This window comes from Molossus molossus, unplaced genomic scaffold, assembly GCF_014108415.1.
Source record: "Molossus molossus isolate mMolMol1 unplaced genomic scaffold, mMolMol1.p scaffold_m16_p_24, whole genome shotgun sequence".
Lineage (NCBI taxonomy): Eukaryota > Metazoa > Chordata > Mammalia > Chiroptera > Molossidae > Molossus > Molossus molossus.
Genome location: NW_023425360.1, coordinates 2,144,075 through 2,167,906, shown reverse-complemented (window position 1 = coordinate 2,167,906; position 23,832 = coordinate 2,144,075). Strand labels below are relative to the sequence as shown.

Sequence of the window (23,832 nt, the reverse complement as noted above, 5' to 3'; positions counted from 1 at the left end):
AAGAAATGGATAATGTCGCCCTGGCCGGTTTGGCTCAGCGGTTAGAGCATCAGCCTGTGGTCCCGAGAGACCCAGGTTCGGTTCCCGCTAAGGGCATGTACCTCGGTTGCAGTTTGTCCCCGGCCCTGGTTGGTCGTGCGGGTGGCAGCCACTCCATGTGTCCCTTTCACATCGATGTTTCTCTCTCTCTCTCCCTCCTACTCTATCTGAACAAAAATGTCCTCGGGTGAGGGAAAAAAAAAAAAGAAAAAGAAAGAAAGGGATAATGTCTAAAAACTGAAATTAAAATCTTATTTAAAAAGGCATGAAACCACCCTGGCTGGTTTGGCTCAGCGGTTAAGAGCATCGGCCTCTGGATGGAAGGGTTGTGGGTTCGATTCCCGGTCCAGGGCATGTACCTGGGTTGCAGGTTTGATCCCTGGCCCTGGTGCGGGTCATGCAGGAGAGGCAACCAGTCGGTGTGTCTCTCTCACATCGATGTTTCTCTCTCTCTCCCTCTCCCTTCCACTCTATCTGAAAGGCAGTGGAAAAATATCCTCAGGTGAGGATTTTTAAAAAAGGCACAAACGTTATAGAAGATACAGAGTCACTCGTGAGGACTGATTGCCCAGGGACGGTGCGAGGTGGGGAGGACAGGGGCGCTGGTCACCTGGCCAGTGGGTTTCTTGGGGCTCCAGGGATAAAGCCAGCAGGGTTGACTCTGACAGGGCTCCAAGGTCTGGGGTGGTGAACTAAGGAGGGCTGAGGCTGGAGGCTCCTCTGCGTTTGGGGGAAGGACGGGAGAGGAGGGCAGAGGCTGGTTGGAGACGGGGCAGAGAAGCCGCAGCTCAGCTCCCAGCACGTAGGAACCGGCTCCAGGACGCACAGGCTCCGTGGCGGCGGCATCGGGAGTCGCGCGGATTGGCTCACGGCCTTCACGGTGACGGGTCTCCAGAGAGGGAGCTGGGCATGAAGGTGTGAACGGATTTTCCAGGTTCCTTCTCTGAAGGCTGCAGTGGACCCTTTCAATGTCAAAGGAGTTAAACTGTAAATGATGTTCTGAAGGGAACCCTTCATTCCCTGGAGAAGAACGTTCCCTGCTGGTGTCGGATACATGAGTCATCACTGTGTGTTTTTCCACCTACTAGATGCTTCCTTGGTCGATCAAAACGCACAAGGGATTTAAAGGAACAGGTTGGGACCAGTGTTTTTTTTTCTTTTTTATCTTCACCCTAGGACATTTTAGCATTTATCTTCAGATAGAGTGGGAGGGAGAGAGGGAGGAAGAGAGAGAGAGAAACATTGATGTGCGAGAGACACATCGACTGGTTGCCACCCACACGACCCCACACGACCCCAACCAGGCCGGGGACAAACCACAACCGAGGTACGTGCCCTCAGCGGGAACCGAACCCGGGCCTCTCCTGTCCGTGGGCCGACGCTCTAACCGCTGAACCACACCAGCCAGGGTGGGACCAGTGTTACTTCTTAAAAATGGATTTCCCTGGAAAATTCTATGCTTTTTGAATAATAATGGGCAATAATATATACCAGGGGAGCCCTGGCTGGTGTGCTCAGTGGTTAGAGCATTGGCCTGAGCGCCAAAGGTCGTGGGTTTTATTCCCAGTCAAGGGCATTTACTTGGGTTGTTGGTTTGATTCCCAGCCCCTGGGGCGGGTGCATCTCTCTCACATTGTTGTTTCTCTCTCTCTTCCTCTCTCCCTCTCTCCCTTCCACTCTCTCTAAAAATCAGTGGAAAAAATATCCTCGGATGAGAATGAACAACATACATACACACATACACATGGGGGGCGGGGTTGACTGGACAGAAGGTGAAGGGATTAGCTAAAGAGCATATATGCACACCCCGTGGACATAGACAATAGTTTGGTGAAGGCTAAGGGACGGGGAGGCAGAGGTGGGTGGAGGTGGACAAAGGGGAGGGGAATGGGGACACCTGTAATTATGTCAGCATTAAACATTTTAATTAAAAATGCAGACAGGGCCCTGGCCAGTTTGGCTCAGCGGTTGGAGCGTCGGCCTGCGGTCCGGAGAGACCCGGGTTCGGTTCCCGCTAAGGGCATGTACCTCGGTTGCAGTTTGTCCCCGGCCCTGGTTGGTCATGCGGGTGGCAGCCACTCGATGTGTCCCTTTCATGTCGATGTTTCCCTCTCTCTCTCTTCCTCTCTCTCCCTCCCACTCTGTCTGTACAAAAAAAAAAAAATGCAGACAGAAACACACACACACATCTCTTATGATATGGGAACAGATACCCTTAATAAATTGTAAAAAAGTAAAGTATCACATGCCATGCAAAAAATACAGATATATAGTCACCAGGGCTATTGCTTTTACATTTATTAATGAGTTTGGATTAGACCTGTAAAGTTAGACTCTGTAAAAACAGTATTCAGCTCTGTTTCCACCAGGTGATCATATTCCAGCAAACCATTATTTTCACTCCGTGGACGTTGCACGGACTTGGTTGGATTTTCCGTGTCTGTGCTACTCCATCTCTCTGTTGGATTTTCCCCAGAACATCACGCGTGCCTGTTTGTCCGTCTTGGTGCTGAAGGGGTGTGTGTCTTGAGAAACTGCCAGTTTGGGGTTTGGTGTCCCTCTGAACGTGATTCCTGTCAGGCTGCCTTGGTCGCAGGTCATGGATATTGTCGTCGATGACGTTTGCTTCATTAGGACCTGTCAGAACGCACCGGCTGAATCATGGCCCTTGGAGCGAGCCCAACGCTGCGCTGTATTGGGGACACACGCTCGGGAACTCCTGAGCTGGCACTCACTGCTCTCTGCCACATCCCTGCCGCTTTCTGTCCCATTCCATTTACCTGGGCTTGACGGCAGGAGCGAAATGGGAGGTGTCATGTAAAGTGTCCCCTTGGACTCCTGGACAAGAATGAACTGCGTCTTTCCTTCAGTCGGGCAACTCTTGGGGGCGAAATGAGTAACGGGGCAGCTTCTGTGTCCACCAGCTCACAGCCCAGCAGGGGCGACAAAGGGCCCACACCGACCCTCAAGTGAATCTCGGCTGGAGGCGCTGGTAGAGCGGGGAGCGGAGACAGCGGCTCTCTCCGTGGGGGGACGGACGTAGGCGTGGGTGCCTTCCCATTAGGCACCCGCCTCGGCGGGGAGAGACTGAGTCACAGCTTCTAGGTGTTTTGGAAATCTCGGGCTGGGGCCGACGGGGTCCGTTGCGCTTGGGCATTTTTGTGGTCTGCACACACTAAATGGATGGAATTCCTGTCATCTTGACTCACCAGAGTCGCTGTGCGAGTCTAGGGATTTGGAAAACAACTCACTTCGCTGTGTGCCACATTTTACTACAGATCTTGCACGTGGTCCTGCCATGCTCGCCACACTTTGTCTGTTGGAAGCGCTCTCGCTGTGTGGACACAATGGTGTCCCGTACATGTACAGGGGCGCGACTTTACAGCACGCTCTAGTTTGTCGACAGCGCTCACCCTTTGTAAAATAGAGTGTGGGATCCCGGATTTCAGATGAGTAAACACGTACTAATGCTGACGTCTGTTATGAATGCTTAGACCATTTATGTGTCTTAGTGCCTAGTAAAAAGCAGGAAAGTGACTCGAACAACCACAAAATGGTCCAGGGACCCCCCCTTCCTACTGGAGCGACCTGTAGAAATGATACGTGAGGAGCAGACATTGCAGGTGGGCATTCGGTTAAAGGTTGGTCGTCAGACTGAGCCTCTCAGTATAAAGAGAATACTGAGTGCCGGAAACAAAAATTGTTAATCGTTTTGTTTTTATAATAATGCTTTCTTTCTTTTTTTTTTTTTTACAGCTCGAAACAGTTTATAAAATATAGATTGTGAACTCATAATGACATTAAGTTCAGATAGTAGTTTTGATGGCAATAATTTATGATACATCGCTGTGGGTTTTTTGTTTTATTTAAAACATTTTTTTCTTTATTGATTTTTTTAGAGAGCGGAGGGGAGAGGGAGAGAGATAGAAACACTGATGAGAGAGAACATCAATTGGCCGCCTCCTGCATGCCCCCCACTGGGGATTGAGCCCACAACCTGGGCATGTGCCCTGACCAGGAATTGAACCAGCGACCTCTTGGTGTGTGGGTCAGCGCTCAACCACTGAGCCACACCGGCCGGGTGGAGTGGGTTGTTTAAAGGTGAAAAGGTCGCCCTGGCCAGTGTGGTTCAGTGTTCAGAGAGTGTCAACCTGAGCACCAAAGAGTCACAGATTTAATTCCCAGTCAAGGGCACGTACCTGGGTTGTAGGTTTGATACCTCACCTCAGTCAGGGTGCTTTGGAGAGGCAATGAATTGATGTGTCTCTCTCACATCGATGTTTCTCTCTCTCTCTCTCTTCTTCCCTCTGTCCCTCCCTCCCTTCTACTCTCTCTAAAAATCAGTGGAGAAAAGATAGCCTTGGATGAGGATTAACAAAAAGAAAAAAAGTCCTTGTCATATATTTTGCAGTTTACAAATAATAATAATAATGATGATAATAATAATATAAACTGTCTAGAGCATAGGAAGAGATAGAAATTTATTTATTTATTTCCTCACCCAAGGATATTTTTCCATTGATTTTTAGATAGAGTGGAAGGGAGGGAGAGAGAGGAACATTGGTGTGAGAGAGATCACGTCAATCAGTTGCCTCCCGCATGAACTTGACCAGGGCCAGGGATCAAACCTGCAACCCAGGTACCCGCCCTTGACTGGGAATTGAACCTGCGACCCTTCGGTGCTTAGCCGATGCTGTCACCTCTGAGGCACACTGGCCAGGGCTGTACTTGGTTTTTAATTCCCTGAAGGTCCTGTAACCGTCTTTACATCTTCTCTTTGCCTACGTGAGCCCCCTCTTGGTAAGCGTTTATTACCTCATCATCCCGCTTGTATTTCTTTTCCCACCGTGTCCACGTGCCTTGAATTTAAATGAGCAATAACAGAAATCTGCCTAACATTTGGCTTTGATTTGAACAACTTTGAAAAGTGTGTTCTCTTGCCTTTTGGGTGGTGTGGACTCTTGTTTCCCCCCCACAAAAGCATCTACGTGTCTAATGAGTTTGACGTTTACAACTGTCTGATGTCTCCGCCGGTCACTGGGGCGGGGAGGGGGGCATAAGCTAAATGGTAGCTGGGAGTTGCTATTTGAATGTGCACGGCAGCCAGACCCCCCCGGGATGTGCTTTGCCGAGCGACTTTCCTAGGCGGCGTCTTTAGTCTTTGCAGCCGCCCTGGGGGTTAGCGTGTGTCCAAGCGGAAGAAGGAAACTCCGTAGCAGTAGCCACTTCAGCAGACTGGGCTGATTCAGGAGCTCAGGGGCCCCGCCAGAGACCCAGGCCCCACCCCGCTCTCTGTGCTCAGTGCGCTGGCCGTCCCCCTCATTGCTCCCAGAGCGCTCTGGCCGCCTCAGGCACCGCAGCGAGGTCCAAGGAGGAAGGGGGAGAGAAAAGTCAGGGAACTACCCAGTCCCATGAATCAGCGCAGCAACATTTGCCCAGAACACCTAGAGCACCTGCCCTCCTATTGGCCAGAACTGGGTCACATGCCACCCAAGACGGCCAGGGAGGCTGGGACTGTGGGAACAAGGTTGTCATGTTGAATTACAGTTCACCACCTGGCTTTCTGTTAGAAATAAGGAAGAGGGCGTGGATATTGGGGGGTCAACTCTTAGCGTCGGACACGATCCTGTATTTATTACACCCATGGACAAGTTCAGATTGAGATAGGCTAAATCATTAAACCCAAATCACCAGCTCTTGGGTGTCAGTCTATTAGCCAAGGGCTTTTTATTTTATTTTTTAATCTTCACCCAAGGATATTTTTCTGTTTATCTTCAGATAGAGAGGGAGAGAAAGGGAGATAGAGAGAAACATCGACTTGAGAGGGACACATCGACTGGTTACCTCCCGCATGAGCCCGACCAGAGCTGGGAACGAGCCAAAACTGAGGTCCATGCCCTTGGCAGGAATTGAACCCACGACTCATTGGTCCAAGGGCCGACGCTCTACTGCTGAGCCAAACTGGCTAGGGCTCTTTTTTTTTTTTTTTTTTAATTTTCTTCCCCTTTATTGATTTTAGAGAGAGAGGAAGGGAGAGGGAGAGAGATAGAAACATCAATGAGAGAGAACATCGATGGGCCGCCTCCTGCATGCCCCCCCACTGGGGATCAGGCCCACAACCTGGGCATGTGCCCTGACCGGGAATCGAACTGATGACCTCTTGGTACCTGGGTTGACGCTCGGCCACTGAGCCACACCGGCCGGGCAGCCGAGGTGTTTTTCAAGTCTGAGCCCATTCTCCTGACTGGTTGTGCAGGGCATTTCGTGAAGAACAGTGGGTACCACGAGAGATCTGTATGGTGACGGTTACACAGTGAAACTAGCCTCCGGTGGAAACAGGACACTTCAGGTAGTTCCTCATGTTCCTCAGGTAGCAAAATAGGAAGGTTTCTTACCATTCCCGATGGAATAAATAATTCCCAATCGTGTAAGGCAAAGCTTTGTCCTAGATTTTTCTGGGGGAAATAGAAAAACCAGCACTTTCTCATAACCGATCTCTGTTCGGACACCAAGGACATGCCCCAAGCTAACAGAAGTGATAGGCTCGATTGGGTTCCTAGCTGTAATTTGGAAACTGAGTTACCCAAGGCAGTGCTGGGCTCCCCTCCTGCTGCTGGGCCCTTCCAGGCAGGGGCCGTGTCACGGACTTTCTGTCCTGGCAGGGATGCTGTTTCCCACCGGCGAGGTGTCCTGTCAGGTACGCGACCACTCTGTGCACACGTGTCCGAGAAGGGCCAGTGCGGTGCCTCTCGCCATTCAGAGCAGGGAGGGACCCTCGCTGGAGGACGTTATCCAAGGTCAACGGTTACGTTTCCCCAGGAGGGAGGGGGGTGGCGAGGAGTTTCCTCCTTGCTTTTCAGAATGTGCTCTCCTGTCCCCAAATTCAAGCCTAGGTAGGAAGTTCTCCCAGCGCGTTTTTGTTTATTTTTTTGTCTACTATTCTGATGCAGTTCATTTTAATGAAGACAAACCCATCATTTCCCGAACATCCACTGCTGTCCGTGAGAAGGGAATCAAAGGAATAGTTTTGCTGGGCTGCTTCAGGATGGAGAAGTGCGTCCTGCAGGGGGAGGGGGCAGCTTGTGCCCGGCGGTCAGATCTTTCGTGCCTAGACTCCTGGGCACCAGAGTGGCAGCTCTCAGCCAGTGTCTGCTCAGTGTCTGCTGAGGTCTTCAGGCATGGAAGAGAGACCCTACCCTGCGCGACATTCCTATCTGTCATTCCCCCGACGCAACACAGTTCTTCTGCTTCCCTTCCTCTGCTCACCTCCTCTCCGGGTGACCATTCACCTCCATTCTGAAGGGGGTACGTCGTGAGGTGTGCAGGTGGTTCTTCAGCGCCTGTCCTGAGGGGCGCAGGGAGAGCTGTCCTCGCCCTCAGGGACCTGCGTCCGGGTGGGAGAGCAATGCCATGTTGGTTGAAATAGGTGGTTGATTCATGATCAACATTGTCACCACGAGCAGTCGATCGCTCACCGTGTACGTGGTCATGCTGCTCCTTGTTTGGGGTACAAACAGCTCTAAACACAAGCAGGATGCCTCTAACTTCACGTACCCAGGGAGTGAGTGGTGGCCGGGGTGGTTCACGGGAACGTAACATACGCGAAGCGATCTCCCTGGACTACGGAACTTCTGAGGAGGGGCGTGGGAGTAGACCTCGAAAGAGGACGGAGGAAGGACTTTGGGGGGGTGTACGTTACATGTTGGGTTTTCCTGGGGGCAGACTATGAGAGGAGTTGAGCAGGCAGTGTGCTTATTTGGGAGCTCCTTGGGATCGACACCCCGAAGGGAGGGAAGGACGGGGGCTGGGCAGAGGGCAGAGTGGCAGACACAGCCTCAACCCCGCCCACAAGGAGCTCGGGAGCAGGTAACGCCCTGAGAGTCGCCCCGGTTGCCCCGAGATGGCCAGGTCTCCAGACCTCGGCTGCAGTCAGTCACCGGAGGGGGCCGCCCCGGACGTGGCCGAGCTGTGTGAGAACACCCCTGCAGGGGCGGCCGCCAGCTTCATTGCTGGGGACTCTGGGCAGCCTCTGCCACCACAGGGGGGTGGGCACAGGCCAGCGTGTGCAGAGCCAGCACTGTGAGGGCAACAACTGAACCAAGAGGTCATGTGGGACGTGCTGGCAGGAGGCAGAAGGTGGGGATCTTGACTACCAGGCTGAGGACTTTGACCTTTGCCTTGTGGATAATCGGAATACACCCGAGTAGCAAGCGGGTTGACAGATGTGACCTGAAGTGTTAAAGGGACCTGTTGGGCTTAAAGACCTGGGATAAGTCGTGGCAGAGCTGAAAGGCAGGACGATGACTGTGGACAAGGCGTTTGGGAAAGTGGCTGTCGTGGCCAGTGGAGGGATCACGTTCTCATCCAGCCTCTCGCCATCGCGTGGACTGGGTAGCTTTGCCCCTGGGCCTTTGCTTTATCGTCTGCAAAAATGATGAGCCTTTCCAGCTCCAACCGCTTGTGAGTCCACGTTAAAGTCATCTGTGCATCTGGGTTCCTGAACTGTTCCCTCGGGAAAGACGAGGAGGCCCGGTTAGTGTCAGAGCAGACTTCTCAGAGCCTCAGGCTGGATGTTTGTACGTGGATTCGTTCCTCTCCTCCGACGGCTTCCCAAATCCCCGGATTTCCACACAGGTTGTGAAGCCAGTGGATTACGGGGTCAAGCTCAGCCAGAGTCATGGATCAGCTGTGACACGTGTGAGGGGTTTGTTTTTTAATCAATTACAGCATATCCGGTAACTCGACCCAGCGCCACACAAGACAGAATTAGCTTTCCTTGCTGCACCGGGTGGGCTGTCTTTACCCTGACTCCGGCTGAAATAGCGATGAGGTCCGGATGAACTCTGTCCATAACGGAATGAGCCAGTGTGAGCCCGTGCTCATGGAGGGCGTGGGGAAGCTGTGTTTCTGTCCTGCGGGTCCTGTGGCATGGCTTGGTACTCTGACCAGCACCCAACAGCTCATTCAGAAGAACAGAAATAAGACAATAAACAAAGGAGGAGAAGTCCCTCATTGGGACCCTAGCCCCTTCTCTTTTAACCTGGTTCTTAAAGATATTTTCCTATCGTGGAGAAATTTTAATTCTTTGATTCATCGACTCAGGATAGGACTTTTTCTCCAAACCCAGTGATCATCGAAAGTATGAACTCTGTGCCTGTGTTTAGTACCTAAGGGATTAATTAATGCATTCATTTCTTTCATAACCATTTTCACGAAGTGCCCGTGTAGCTCAGGCACCATGCTAAGTGCTGGGGACACCCTGGCAGGTACACCCACATCAGCTCCCTAATTTTATGGAGCTTACAGTCTAGTCGATGAGACAGACATTATTCTGATGACCCCATGGTTTGCTCTTCAGTTGCAGACTGAAGTCAGGCCAAGTTCCTTGAAGAAGTGACGTCAAGGTCCAAGCTCAGTGGACTGAGTTAACTAGGTGAGGTTGGATTGTACCCTTGAGTCATTAATGGATACAGTTTCAAGGTCATTAAAATGTGGGCATGTTTGTATTATTAGGACCAAAGAGAAAAACCAAGTGTTGGAGGTCATCCAGTACGTTAGAGACGGCCGAATTGCTACTGGCCTTGAAATTAAGCCTCAGGTGACAGGGAGATAGACATGATTGGAGGCTTGTTGGCTGCTATGGGTCCAGGTAAATGAAACACCGGAGGGACCATATTAAACACGAACCCGCAGGTCTTTGTGATTTGCTTGGATGTATATTCTCCCCCGCCCCTGACACGTTTGGGCCCTTCCCAAGAAGGTGAGCAGCTGTCTCGGAATTTACTGGGTGTGGTACGGAGGCTCTTATGACCAGGAAGCTGCATGTGGGAACCTCACCCTTTGATACAGTATCTGCACGTGGGAACCTCACCCTTTGATACAGTATCTGCATGTGGGAACCTCACCCTTTGATACAGTATCTGCACGTGGGAACCTCACCCTTTGATACAGTATCTGCACGTGGGAACCTCACCCTTTGATACAGTATCTGCACGTGGGAACCTCACCCCTTTGATACAGTATCTGCACGTGGGAACCTCACCCTTTGATACAGTATCTGCACGTGGGAACCTCACCCTTTGATACAGTATCTGCACGTGGGAACCTCACCTCTTGATACAGTATCTGCACGTGGGAACCTCACCCTTTGATACAGTATCTGCATGTGGGAACCTCACCCTTTGATACAGTATCTGCACGTGGGAACCTCACTCTTTGATACAGTATCTGCACGTGGGAACCTCACCCTTTGATACAGTATCTGCATGTGGGAACCTCACCCTTTGATACAGTATCTGCACGTGGGAACCTCACTCTTTGATACAGTATCTGCACGTGGGAACCTCACCCTTTGATACAGTATCTGCACGTGGGAACCTCACCCTTTGATACAGTATCTGCACGTGGGAACCTCACCCTTTGATACAGTATCTGCACGTGGGAACCTCACTCTTTGATACAGTATCTGCACGTGGGAACCTCACCCTTTGATACAGTATCTGCACGTGGGAACCTCACCCTTTGATACAGTATCTGCATGTGGGAACCTCACCCTTTGATACAGTATCTGCACGTGGGAACCTCACTCTTTGATACAGTATCTGCACGTGGGAAGCTCACTCTTTTTTTTATCCTCACCTGAGGACATTTTTCCATTTTTTGTTCAGATAGAGTGGGAGGGAGAGAGAGGAAGAGAGAGAGAGAGAAACATCGATGTGAAAGGGACACATCGAGTGGCTGCCACCCGCACGACCAACCAGGGCCGGGACAAACTGTAACCGAGGTACATGCCCTTAGCGGGAACTGAACCCGGGTCTCTCTGTACCACAGGCCGATGCTCTAACCGCTGAGCCACACCTCACTCTTTGATACAGAGGCGAGACAGCAGAGGTGATATTTTCTCTCTGGGATTATTTTCGGTCCTGATCCCCTATCTACTCCTTCCTCGCCGAACCCTGGGTGTAAGGGATTCCGTCGTGTCCGGCTGAGAAGTGAGAATCGATTCACTCAGGCACCAGCCTAGAATAGATCGCTTCTTTGTTATCAGGAGTCAAAACCAACAATCATAACATGAGAAATGTGAAAAGGTGCTGCACCGTAACATCACAGTGTATCCTACAGATGTGAGGAAGGACTATTTAGAAGGTATTTTACTACAGGAAACAAACACATAGTAAATAACTTTTGCTTTGGCTGTTGGTGAAATTGAAGATAACCTTGAGTGTATGAACAACAAAATGACATGATAAAGGGGCTTAAAAGTTCAAATGAATTATTGACTAATATAAGGTTGTGTTATACATCTATATGTATGTGCGCACGCACACACACACACACACACACACACTTTTTTCCAGTAACATTTTTGGTTTAGCTTTCAACTTGGCGACATTTCTGAGAGTTGCCTACACTGTTGAAGTCTAACAGAACTGCGACCGGAGGTTTTCTGGATTTGCACAAATTTAGTAGCCGTTAGCCACGTGTGTGCATCGTGTCCTTTAATGTGGCCACTGTACGCTTACGGCCACCTTCCGATGGTAGATGAAAATCTAACTTAGATGATGCACTCCCCAGAAGGTACCATATTCCTCTGATGACTCTAGATACAACCCACTTGAGTTTATATGAGTATTTCTCCTTTCCCCCTAAATTATAGACACTTTTTGTTCATGTGCTCACTGTTGACCTTTCCTAAACTCTTGTTTATCCATCAAGATTCAGCTCGACCCTGGCTGGATTGATTAGCTCAGTTGGTTAGAGCGTCATCCAATACACCAAGGTTGCGGGTTCGACTTCTGTTCCCCGATCGGGGCACGTACAGGAAACAACCAATGAATGCATAAATGAGTGGAACAACAAATCGACCTTTCTCTCTCCCTCTCCAAATCAATACCAGAAAAGCCCTGATGGGGCGGCTCAGTTGGTTGAGCATCGTCCTGTGTACTGAAAGGTTGCCGGTGTGATTCCCAATCAGGGCACATACCGGGGTTGCAGGTTCAGTCCCCGGTTGGGCACCTACAGAAGGCAGCTAATTGATGTTTCTCTCTCATGTCGATGTTCCTCCCTCCCTCTCTCCAGGGAGGATGAAAAACAAATAACTAACATGATTCAGCTCGAGTGACGCCTTCTCAGGCCGTTTCCCAGGGAGCACCCACGACCCCTGAGGCTTGCGCGCTTGTTCCTGGAGCCCCGGGGGCCTGCTTGCAATCCTGTGTGTGCCTGCGTCTTCCACATCGATTACTCCTCCTGGGGGCGTGATTATATCGGGCTCAGTGAATGCTGTTGAAAGATTAAGTGGACTTTGACTTTACTAAAGCCGGAGAAGCCGTCTCAAACTCAGGGAACCTCGGGGCTGACCCAAGGCCATTGTCATCTGACCAGGGAGACCGTCCTCCCGTTTTTAGCCAAGAAACTACGGTTTTGCTGTCAGCTCTCCCAAACCGAGTGCCGTCGGGTGTGCAGAATGTCCCAGTTTTCTCTCTTCACCTGGGGTGACTCACCACCCACGGGTGGCCCAGAGCCGCCGACCGCCAGCCAGTCCCAGGACAGGCGCGAGAGAAAAACAACACCCTGGCTTCTCTCGTTACCGACTTTCGTAGCTGTCAAGTAATATTTCTTTGGGGAGTTTGTTTAAAGGCTGTGCCCCTAAAATGTGGTCTGGGTAATATTCTTGATGAGTTGTTGGCACAAAACCCATGTTTTTCTATGTGAAATGGCTAACCATGGATGGAAGTAAATCACTGAGGAAAGTCTGAGAAAGGTTTTTAAAAAGAAAAAAAAAACTTGATAGGGTTAGACTTGAAAATCTGTGCTTGTTATTTTCTTGGGAAGTCCACTGTGGATTGCACATAGGAAAGCTGGGAATATGGGTTGAGCATGTTGAAATGAAGACCTTCTTAAGACTCTTGTGTGGCTCTTGATGGAGTGCAAGAAAGTTCATAAATAGGATTTGGTAGGTGTGGCTTCCCTGTGTCCGTCATTAACAGCTGCTGTGGAGAAGGCAGACTGGTCCCCTCACAGGTGGCTGTCCTGGTCACGGAAATTCTCCCTGTGCCCATCGTTCAAGGAGCTTCCTTTTTTTTTTGTTGTTTTAATTAGAAAAAAAAAATCTAAGGGAAAATGCAGAGATTCGTCTGCCAGACTCGTGTGATCATGTTTGGGCCACAGTACTGACTCTGTCAGTATCTGTCATGTATATAGTTTCAAACGTTTCTTGGGGTGGGGTCTGAGAGGCAGAGCTGAGAGGAGGACTTGTGAGCAGGTGATTTATTCAGGAAGTATTTCCGGGGGACCCAATCAGGGAGCCGGAGAAGCTGGGTGGGGTGGGGGAGGGGCGGGGAGGAGCACAGCTCAGGTGGGGTTTCAGGGGAGTCCCAGCCCCTGCCTCATCCCTTGGGAGCTCTGGAGGGTACATTTCTCTGCAGTTTGTCCTGCCTCAATTTCGAAATATATTACCATAAAGATACTTTCTGTCCCCTTTCTTAGTGCCTGCAGAATCTCTCTTTTTTTTCAGTACTCTTGCCAAAGAACTTGTCAACTTGATTAGACTTTAGAATGGAACCATTTTTATATTTTATTTTATTTTTTATGCTCACCCAAGGACATTTTTGCATTTATTTTCAGATAGAGCGGGAGGGAGAGAGGGGGGAAGAGAGAGAGAGAAACATCAATGTGAGAGAGACACATCGACTGGTTGCCACCCACACGACCCTAACCAGGGCCGGGGACAAACTGCAACCGAGGTACGTGCCCTTAGCAAGAACCGAACCCGGGACTCTGCTCCTCAGGCCGATGCTCCGTCCGCTGGGCCAAACCAGCCAGGGCCAGAATGAACCCATTGTTAGATTTGTTGATCCCCTTTTTCACATTTTTGTTTTCTGTTTCATAATTGCTGTTCTCATCTTTATTATTTTCTTTCTTCCATTTGCTTTGGGTTTCATTGGGTGCAATTTTTCCAAATGTCTTGCATAACCTGAGATAACTGGTTTTTAAAAAACTTTGCTCTTTTCAAATATGTACATTTAAATCTACACATTTCCTTCTCGGCTCAGCTTTAGCTGCTTCCCTTAAGTTTTGATATGTAATAAATTCGCCTTCATTTGTTAGGATTATTTTCTGGTTTTTAGGGTGATTTATTTTTTGATGTGGGTTATTTAAAAGAAGATCTCATAATTTCCACATGTTTGGGAATTTTTTAGTTTTCTTTTTTAACTGATATTTAGCTTATTTGATTTGTGGGCAGAGAAAATATGGATATGATTTTAATTCTTTGAATTGTTGAGATTTGCTACGTGGCCCAGCTTGTAATCAAATTTTACAAACATTTTATAGCTACAAAGAATGTATGTTCCTTAGTGGTTGATTATAGCTTTCTATACATGTAGAGTCATTCAGTATGTAATTGAAGCATTTCAGTATCCTATACCATTACTGGGTTGGTTTGTTTTCTCTCTCTTTTTTTTTAATCCTTACTCGAGGACATTTTTTGATATTTTGTTCAGATAGAGTGGGAGGGAGAGAGAGAGAGAGAAACATCAACGTGAAAGGGACACATCAAGTGGCTGCCACCCACACGACCCAACCAGGGCCGGGGACAAACTGCAACCGAGGTACATGCCCTTAGCGGGAACCGAACCCGGGTCTCTCAGGACCGCAGGCCGACGCTCTAACCGCTGAGCCAAACTGGCCAGGGCTGTTTTTTCATCTGTTTGATAAGTTAATAAAAGAGGTGTGTTAAAATCTCCCCCATAATTGTGTTTTTTGTTTTTTTTTCTGTTTCTCCTTATAGTTCTATAAGTTTTGCTTTATGGGTTTTGAGGTTATGTTAGTAGGTACATCCACTTTTTTTTTAAAAACTTTTTTACTTTTGTTATTCCTCACTTGAGGATATTTTTCTGTTGATTTTTTTGGAGAGAGTAGAAGGGTGTGGTGGGGAGGGGGGGAGAGAGAGAGAGAAAGAAAGAGAAGAGAAGAGAAGAGAAGAGAAGAGAAGAGAAGAGAAGAGAAGAGAAGAGAAGAGAAGAGAAGAGAAGAGAAAGAGAAACAGTGATGTGAGAGACACACATTGATTGGTTGCCTCCTGCACGTACCTCAACCAGGGCTGGGGATCGAACCTGCTACCCAGGTATGTGCCCTTGACCGGAAAGTTGTCTTTTTCCCCCCAGTCCTTTATTTTCAGTATTTCTGGTCATTATATCTAAGGACTCTCTTTAAAATAGGATATAAGGGAATTTTCAAAATGCACCCTCATGATCTTATATAGTGGTGCACTTATTCTGTTTGGGTTTAATGCAGTTATTGATAGACGTGCATGTCAGTTTTCCACTCACCAGTCACCTCCGCATCGATGGAAAGCAGGACTTGGCAGACGTGGTTTTTAGGGGGAATCGTGAGAAACACGGTGTGCGTTGATGGGATGGATGGGGTGTGGTGTGAGCCCCACAGAACCTGGAGCTGGAGGCTGAGGCAGGGCGGGTCAGGGGGAGCCTGGAGGTGTGGGGCATGTGTCCCTGGGAGTTACTAAAGGACTTTAAGGAGGTGGTAAATAACCAGGAACACATGGTCCAGGAAAGGGTAGACCGAATCTGAGAGGTCGCTGACCATCAGGGTAACGAGTTGTGACACAGACACTTTTCAGGAGAGGGTGGGAGGGACGCAGGCAGGGGCAGGTGAAGGGTACCTGGCTCAGCTGCGGGCCTGCTGCTGTTGAACGCATCCTGGCTGAACTGAGTTCTTGAGTCTGTGTGACCGTTTGAGTGACATTTTTATGTCCCTTACCCGATTCATTAAACTTCTTTTGTGTGTGTTGTTACAAGGCAGTAGTAGCCTGAAAGAATGTATCGACTGTGAACGAAATCTGGGTCGTGCGTGATCTCCTTAGGTAACCTTTGTGCTGCCACGAACATTTATTTGATGTCTGGGAAGGAATATCCCAGTGGAACGTGGGTTATTTTGGGTTGTTTTTAATACGGAGCTGTTAATAGAGCCTTTCCAATGTGACCTTCTACGCGAAATCTGTGTTTAATTACTGACGTTTTTGCAGGACTGGTCGGGCTGTGCTATTCCGCACAAGCCTCCGAGTTAGGAACTCGTCAGGAAAGTATTTTATGATTTGATCTGTGCACGGGGATCCGAGAACAGCCAGTCTTCGCGTCTCCAAGGGGTTGTGAGCACACTTATTCCTACAGTATTCTCGGTGTTTCCAGTCCTGTCACATCACGAGTAAACAATATCTTCTGAATTTATTTTCATCCAAAGTATGCACTCGCTAGAACTTCACTTAAGAAAATGAGATTTCCGAAGAGATTGTTCAGCCTGATAGTTTTAACCAAACAACACGGTGCATTTTGCTTCTCCGGATGTGGGTTTTTTCCCCACTTTAAAAAGAGAGAGAGAGAGAGAGAGAGAGAGAACTTTTATTGGGTGTTTTATTGCATAAAGTATGCATGTTCATTGTATAAAGTTGGGAAATGTAGATGAGCAAAAGGAAGAAAATGAAAAGTTTTGCCCTTGCCTCTCAGAAAGGGGAGATGAGCCAGGAGTCCAAACTCACGGAAGTGCCATCCCCTGGAGGAGATGGAGGGGACACTGGAGGCTCCGGCCGAGCTTCAGCCGAATTGGTGTGTCCCCTGGAGAGTCACACTCTCCTGACCGAGCTGCCTCCTTCCTCTGGGTCCCTGTGTCTGTGACCGGGAGCTGACCCGGCGTTGCTGTGTCCCACCAGCCTCTGTCGCCCGCTGCCCATCACTTCGAGGGACCTGTGCTCGTCCTCCCAGGGCACCAGCCTTGAACTTCACCAGCCCTTGGTGTCTGTTTGGCTGAGAGAACTAACAAAGCGCCCCCCTGCTCGGGGCTACACGCATCCGTGGAGAACACCAATTCCTCGGGTAATAACCTAGAGAAAATCAAATCCTTTTGAAAATCACGTGTGCAGCTCTGCTTGCAATACGGGCGGGGGGCGGGGGTGGGTGGGTGAGAGACTCACTGAGATGCTGAAGGAACGTTGTGGTCACACATCACAGCAGCGGGGTGTCCCATCCCCTGTGCGGAGCTTTGGGGTCCGGCCTGAAAGCGATTCTGTCCAGGCTCCCTCACACCTCGGACACGTGGTTTTGTTTTGTTTTTTTTAATCCTCATCCGAGGACATTTTTTTTTTTTTCATTTATCTTCAAATAGAGTGGGAGGAAGAGAGAGAGAGAAACATCGACGTGAGAGAGACACATCAAGTGTCTGCCACCCACCCAACCCCAACCGGGGCCGGGGACAAACCGTAACTGAAGTACATGCCCTTAGCGGGAACCGAACCCGGGTCTCTCTGGTCCGCAGGCCGACGCTCTAACCGCTGAGCCAAACCGGCCAGGGCGGACAGTGGTTCTTAAAGCCACGGTTCACCTAGGGAAGGCGGATGGTGTTCTCCCCTTCAGGTTCACGGAGAAGGTTAGGGTGACTTTGGCATAAGCAGCGGCTGCCTCCCGCAGGACCAGCTCTGATCTTCCGAGCGCGCAGAGTGACGGGTGACAGGCTGTGGGTGGACTCGAGCAAGGGGTGGATGGGGACAGACTTCATAACAGCTTCCCTTCGCCAGTAGCGGTCACATGGGATCTGAATGATTGAGACAGCCTTTGGAGACGTGCGAAAGGGGAGAACCGGGGGCAGTGGTACCCCGCGGACTGATGTGGGTGTTGCCTCTTTAGGGTTTCCGTCTGGCCAGACATGGGGCCGATACCTGTCACCATATTTTATCGTCACCAGATCTCGGAGCGGGTGCTGGCTGAGCACTCCTCGTAGGAAACTCACCAGCAGCACGCGGCCCAAGAACATAGGCCCCGCCGTCCCCTCCCCGAAACCCTTTCTGCCTCCCGGCATCGGATGGCGGGCGTTGGTATTATTTTCTATTTTTATTGTAACATTAAGCCACGTCCACCGATTCCCAAGTCTGATTAGTTGGCTGCTCCCTGGGCACCATGGTCTGCTTACTGCTTTGAAAAAACAGAAATAGGCGTTAATGGGATTCTGCAAGATTCTGTGTTCAGCTCATTTATCAGGGACCTGGGTGGAGCGTAGAAGCCGCAGAGCTGAGCAAAACCAGCTCGCGGATGGGGTGGCGGGACCCGGGTTCCAGTAGATCTCAGCAGGCTGGTGTCCTGGGCCAAAACCAACACGAGAGAAATTCGGTAGTGATGAATGTTAAGTCTTGCATAAGTGGACACGGGAGGGAGCTGAGTCTACTGTCGTTTTGAAAAGACATTTATGGTGAGGAACAAGAATAGCCTACTCTTACTGAGACATTCACTCATTCCACGTGTTAAGCTGCCGCGTGACTTCATTTAGCGTTCTCTGTGTTATTTTACTCGGGGTAAACATTACCCATCTCCATTTTATAGGCGAGTTTCAGAAAGTTTAAGAAATACTGCTCCCAGTAAATGGTATGACTGAGAGAGGGAGGAAAAGGAAGGAAGGAAGAAAGGAAGGAAGGAAGGAAGGACGGAGGAAGGAGGGGAGGAAGGAAAGAAATAAACTTAGACCCGTCAGCAGAAACCTGGGTCATAGGAGCAATGCACGGTCAAGACAGCGCTGCATTCTAAACGTTACACTTTAAGGTGAAAAGATGCAAACGCATGTATGTGCAGAAAGAGAAAATATTCGTGAAGGAGCTGGACCCTTGAAGGAAGCAGATGACCTTAGGAAGCCTGAGGTCTTCTGTGGAAGAGGACAGACATGTGCTGTCCCTGCTCTGGATTGGCCTGAGTCAGGGGGGCGGGCTGCGTTTCCCTGGAGACAGCAGCCCACAGCGTCACTGTCAGACGTGACCCCGTGACCCTGGGGGCGCTTTATTCTGCTCACAGGTTTTTTTCTGTTGCTGGTTGTTTGCATTACTATCATGCTGTTGCATCGCAGGGCAGAGATGGGAACCGAGTAGGAGTCTGGGATATTGCTACTCTGCAGAAAGAAGAACTCATGAGAGGGCAGGAAATGGCCAAATTCAAAGCAAAATCTGACCATCTCCCAGGAGAGGAGGGACACATAAGGATCCTGCTTGAGATGTCATTGTCTCTCTGTTTTCTTAGGGGGACATGTCTTACCGATCCAACCAGAAATACCAACTGTCTGCATTGATAACATGCCTAGGTCAGAATCAAGAATTGTTTTTTAATTTATTTTCTTGTAAGTAAAAGTGGAGAAGTTATGGAAAGAAAACTTGACTCGAACCATAAACTGAACAGATGGGAGAGTAAAAATAAATTAAAACGATATTGCAAAGGACTCAACTTTCACTTTAAAATATATATGATGATGTTTTTCAACTTTTCACATGCAGCCTATCAGCGTATCGGGTGACAAAATGAAAAATCAGTTGCAGCTGTGTATATTTCCAGGTTTACCTCAGTGATCCGGACTCACCTACCCCCAAAGTCCAGATGAACGTCTTAAACTGCTTATTGTATTGTTTTTATGAATTAAAACTCTATTTTATAGTATGTTATAGGCAAGACACGGCTGTATCTGGTGACGTTTAATGTAGAAAATTGAACTGAACAGTGGTCTAATTGGAAGCATAAATAGTATGGCTTTAATTAGCCCTTATTCCCGATGACAGATTTGACAAGTTGCCAGGTCCTTATCCTTTACCGAAATATTGCCTCTAGCCGGGGGCTGCTCACTGTGCTATAAATAGGTAGCTTGGCAAGACGCCACCCAACCCACTGGCTGGTGAGACTTGGGTGAAAATCACTGGAAAAGCCTCTCCTTGCGTCTAGTCGCTATTTCTTCATTTCACATTTGAAGGTCCTTTTCACAGATCCCTCTCTTAATTTAATTTTTAAACATTTTTTTCGGTTGGATGAGGTAAGTTGGCCTCGTGCTTAAGGAAGGGAGCGCAGTATCGGGTTCAGCCCCAGGCTGGATGTCAGGGTTTCCTTCTCACACACTTCTGGTCCCCGACTTAGAACTAACCTGGAAACTTCTGTCTGACTTGGACGTTTGCGGATGCCAACAGGATGTGGTTCTTGTTTGTTTGCTTGTTGTTGTTGTTTGTTTGTTTTCAGTCGAACTCTTCCAGTATTTGCTTAAAAAGAAAACTGTACAGAGTGCAGAGAAATCACAACAAAGACAGAAGATGTTAACATCACCCAGAGTCCTCCGGCACAGAGGCCACCACTGCTAACATTTTAATTAACCACTCAATACTCACTCCTTTCTCTAGGCACGTACATGTCTACCTGTATTAAAACAACATAGGCCCTGGCTGGTTTGGCTCAGTGGTGAGAGTGTCGGCCCGTGGACCAGTGAGTCTCGGGTTCGATTCTGATCAAGGGCATGTATCTTGGTTGCGGTTCATCCCCAGCCCTGGTTGGGTGGTGTGGGAGGCAACCAGTCGATGTAGCTCTATCACATTGATGTTTCTCTCTGTCTCTCTCTCTCCCTCCCTCCCACTCTCTCTGATAGTAAATAGAAAAATATCCTCAGGTGAGGAATTAAAAAAATAAAAAATAAAAACAGCATAGGCTTAGATGGTTCTGTAATGATTGCCTTTTGGCTCAAAAAACATTTTAAAAAAAGAAATTTGAAAAACCACAGAAGTTCAGATAAAACGAACATCCATTATAACATCACCTGGCTTCATCACGTTGAACACGCTTGTCAGATTTGCTCCAGGTCTGTGAAGGGGGTAAGAGAAGTGAACGTTCCCTCGGCGCTCCCTTCGTGTGTTTCCCCAGTTAGCATTCCTCCTCGTCTTGTCCGTACTTAGAGGCAGCCTGCCGTACTTATTTCCAGCCTGTATATTTTGCGTTTACACTACATTTTCGCTTGTATATTCATCGACTGACACCTGTGTCTGTAGGTGACGAGATGGAAAATGCTAAATGGGTTTTTATCTTGACCTCATCAATCCCATCAGTTTTTTCCCCCCTATACTTTCTACCATTGTTGACATCTGTAGGGCCATCTTTCCTGTATCAGGTTTATATGACTCCAAATCTGTGATTTTTCCAGCATTTTATGGTTTGGGCATTTTTAATATAAAGTTCTGATATATCTGGAATTCATTTTGGTGTATTTTAGGAAGACGTTATCTATTATTTTTTTTAAACCATTCATCATATTGACTTGTGGCCCCGTACTACATCCTCACACTTGGGTCTGTTTCTAGACTCTTGTTTTTTTTTAAATTTAATCCATCTGACTACGATCACTGTGCCAATTCTATACTCTTTTAATTGAGGCAATTTCCCTCTCATTTCCGTTCTTTTACAGTTTTTTTTTCCCTTGGCTCTTGTAGGCATTTACTCTACCAGATGAATTTTAGAATCATTCTGTTAGGTTCCAAAAAAATTCCCTTTGGCAAAGATGTTGATCGGAGTTGCTATAAATACATAGATTAATTTGGAGAGAATTAACATGTTACAGTATTGAGTCTGCCCACTTAAGAATACAGCATGTTTCTCCAATTATTCAAGTCTGCTTCGGTCCCTTAGTAAAGTTTTGTAACTTTGAGTAATAAACACCCCCTTTTTAACATATCTGTATCTATTTACCTATCTTTTAAAGTTGATTCTAGAGAGGGGAAGGGAGAGGGAGAGAGAGAACATTGATGAGAGAGAAACATTCATTGGCTGCCTTTTGCAGGCCCCCCGTCGGGGATTGAGCCCACAACCTGGGTGTGTGCCCCGACCGGGAATCAAACCAACAACCTTGCGGTGTACCGGACGACGCTCAACCAGTCAAGCCACGCTGGCCAGAGCTATCTGTGCACGCTTAACTTGAAACTCCCTCTTTCTCTTTCTTCTGAAGCCCCGGCCTGCGTCAGTGGTGGCGAGTCCAGGAAACAAACTAAACCACACTCTCTTCATAAACGACCCTTCCTTATGTTCGTGGACCCCTGACCCTCTTTATTAACTTGCTTTTCTTAGAATGGAGCCTCTCTCAGGAGGCTCCACAAATCCTTATGCTACGAGTGCCCTTGAGTTAGTGCCAGCCTAGCAGATGGGCACACCCGCATTCAGGGGTGAGAACTTCTCGGGTGCAAGCTGGTACCCTGCTGTGCAGGCCAGGAAACGAATTAAGAAGAAGAAGAACTATTACTGATACGCGGCAAGTTTATTTAAATTCCGGGACGATGACATTGCAGGTTTAAAATGGAGCTTGGGGGCATCAGGACAAGACCTGTGCCAGGGGCAGGTGCCCTCCTGGGCCGGTCTCCCACGCGGACCGCTGTCGTGTGGTCTCCGTGAAGGCAGCCTGTGCAAAGCAGAGCGTGTCTGGGCGACGTCGGTGTCTGAGGAGCTTCGCCCGCGACGGAGGAACAGCTCGGCAGGGCGTGGGGTGTTCCCGCGCATCGCCTGTGATTTACTGTGGCCTTTTCCTGTTCTAGACGTCAAGGAACACGCGGGCAGACGAAGACAAGGACAGCAACTGGGACGCGTGGGGAGACTGGAGTGACTGCTCGCGGACATGCGGGGGCGGAGCGTCCTATTCTCTGCGGAGATGCTTGACCGGGAGGTGAGAGGTGGCCGTGGGCTCCGTGGGGTGCCCGGGCCTGGGTGGGCGGGGGTGAGGGGACACCTGGCTTGTTGGCTTTGGCGGGGCCTGTAATGGGGGTGTCTCATCTGCTGTCTACATATTAGCACATAACAGGGTCCCCCTTGCGTGGGTGTGGCGGCGCTGGACATTTGGGGGGAAGGCTGGCGTGCTCGGCCTCCGGTCCAGAGTTGTGGCCTCAGGTCACTTGCAGGAGAGGTTTCCGGCCTGAGAGGGCCAGGATCTTAGCATCTGTGGCTCTAATTCTGAGGGGTCTGAATCATTTGCAGTGACTGCTAAGGTTCAGGTGGGAGAGGGGCGGCGTTTATTTGTTTGCCTTTATTTATTTATTTATTTATTTATTTATTTATTTATTTTTATTTAATACTCGGTTCAGGTGGGAGAGGGGCGGCGTTTATTTGTTTGCCTTTATTTATTTATTTATTTATTTATTTATTTATTTATTTATTTATTTTTATTTAATACTCACCCGAGGACATTTTTCCATTTTTTGTACAGATAGAGTGGGAGGGAGAGAGAGGAAGAGAGAGAGAGAAACATGGATGTGAAAGGGACACATCGAGTGGCTGCCACCCGCACGACCAACCAGGGCCGGGGACAAACTGCAACCGAGGTACGTGCCCTTAGCGGGAACCGAACCCGGGTCTCTCTGGACCGCTGGCCAACGCTCTAACCGCTGAGCCAAACCGGCCAGGGCTATTTGTTTGCCTTTTAAAAGTGGCACGCACGCTGTTTGCTCAGAGGCACGGGGGAGTATATTAAGGACCACAACCAACCAGCTTACACGACCGCCGACTCTTTCATTTATGTTTAGGTTACTTGGGTTTTGCCTGGAGAGAGCTACCTCCCTGGAGTAAAATCACTGTCACTTTGCCGAGCGGTGGTCTCAGAGTGCACGCGAATTTATGTCTCCTCCTCCCCTGCTGGGGTCAGCTGTTTCTCGGGGGGAGGGCAGCTGCTCAGCATTGTCCCCTCTCTGCACACGTTCAGAAAGGACGTTTGGGTAAACGGGAAACGCAGGCGGCGAGTTCTGCCCAGACCGTCGTCGTGAGCGGGCACCGGCTTTCTGGTGTGACAGGTGTTCACGCTGGCTCGTGCTAGTGGGCACTTTGATGGACGGCTCCGGGACACTCCCCCCACCCCCAGTCCCGCGCCATCTCCTGCCTGCTGTCCCTTGAGATGTGCCCATCGCCATCCTCTCCCTTGGTCATGCAGCTCTCTGCCCAGTTGTTGGACAGCGAGGGAGACTCCCAG

General features: G+C 49.2%; 1 protein-coding gene across 1 annotated transcript in view; it reads left to right on the top strand.

Moving 5' to 3' along the window:
- The window catches only part of ADAMTSL3 (ADAMTS like 3), a 169,324-nt gene that overhangs the window by 41,947 nt on the left and 103,545 nt on the right, over positions 1-23,832 (top strand). Inside the window, exon 4 of the mRNA XM_036278104.1 lies at positions 22,412-22,539. Coding sequence (XP_036133997.1) covers positions 22,412-22,539 — 128 coding nt within the window. The remainder of the gene's footprint in view (positions 1-22,411; positions 22,540-23,832) is intronic.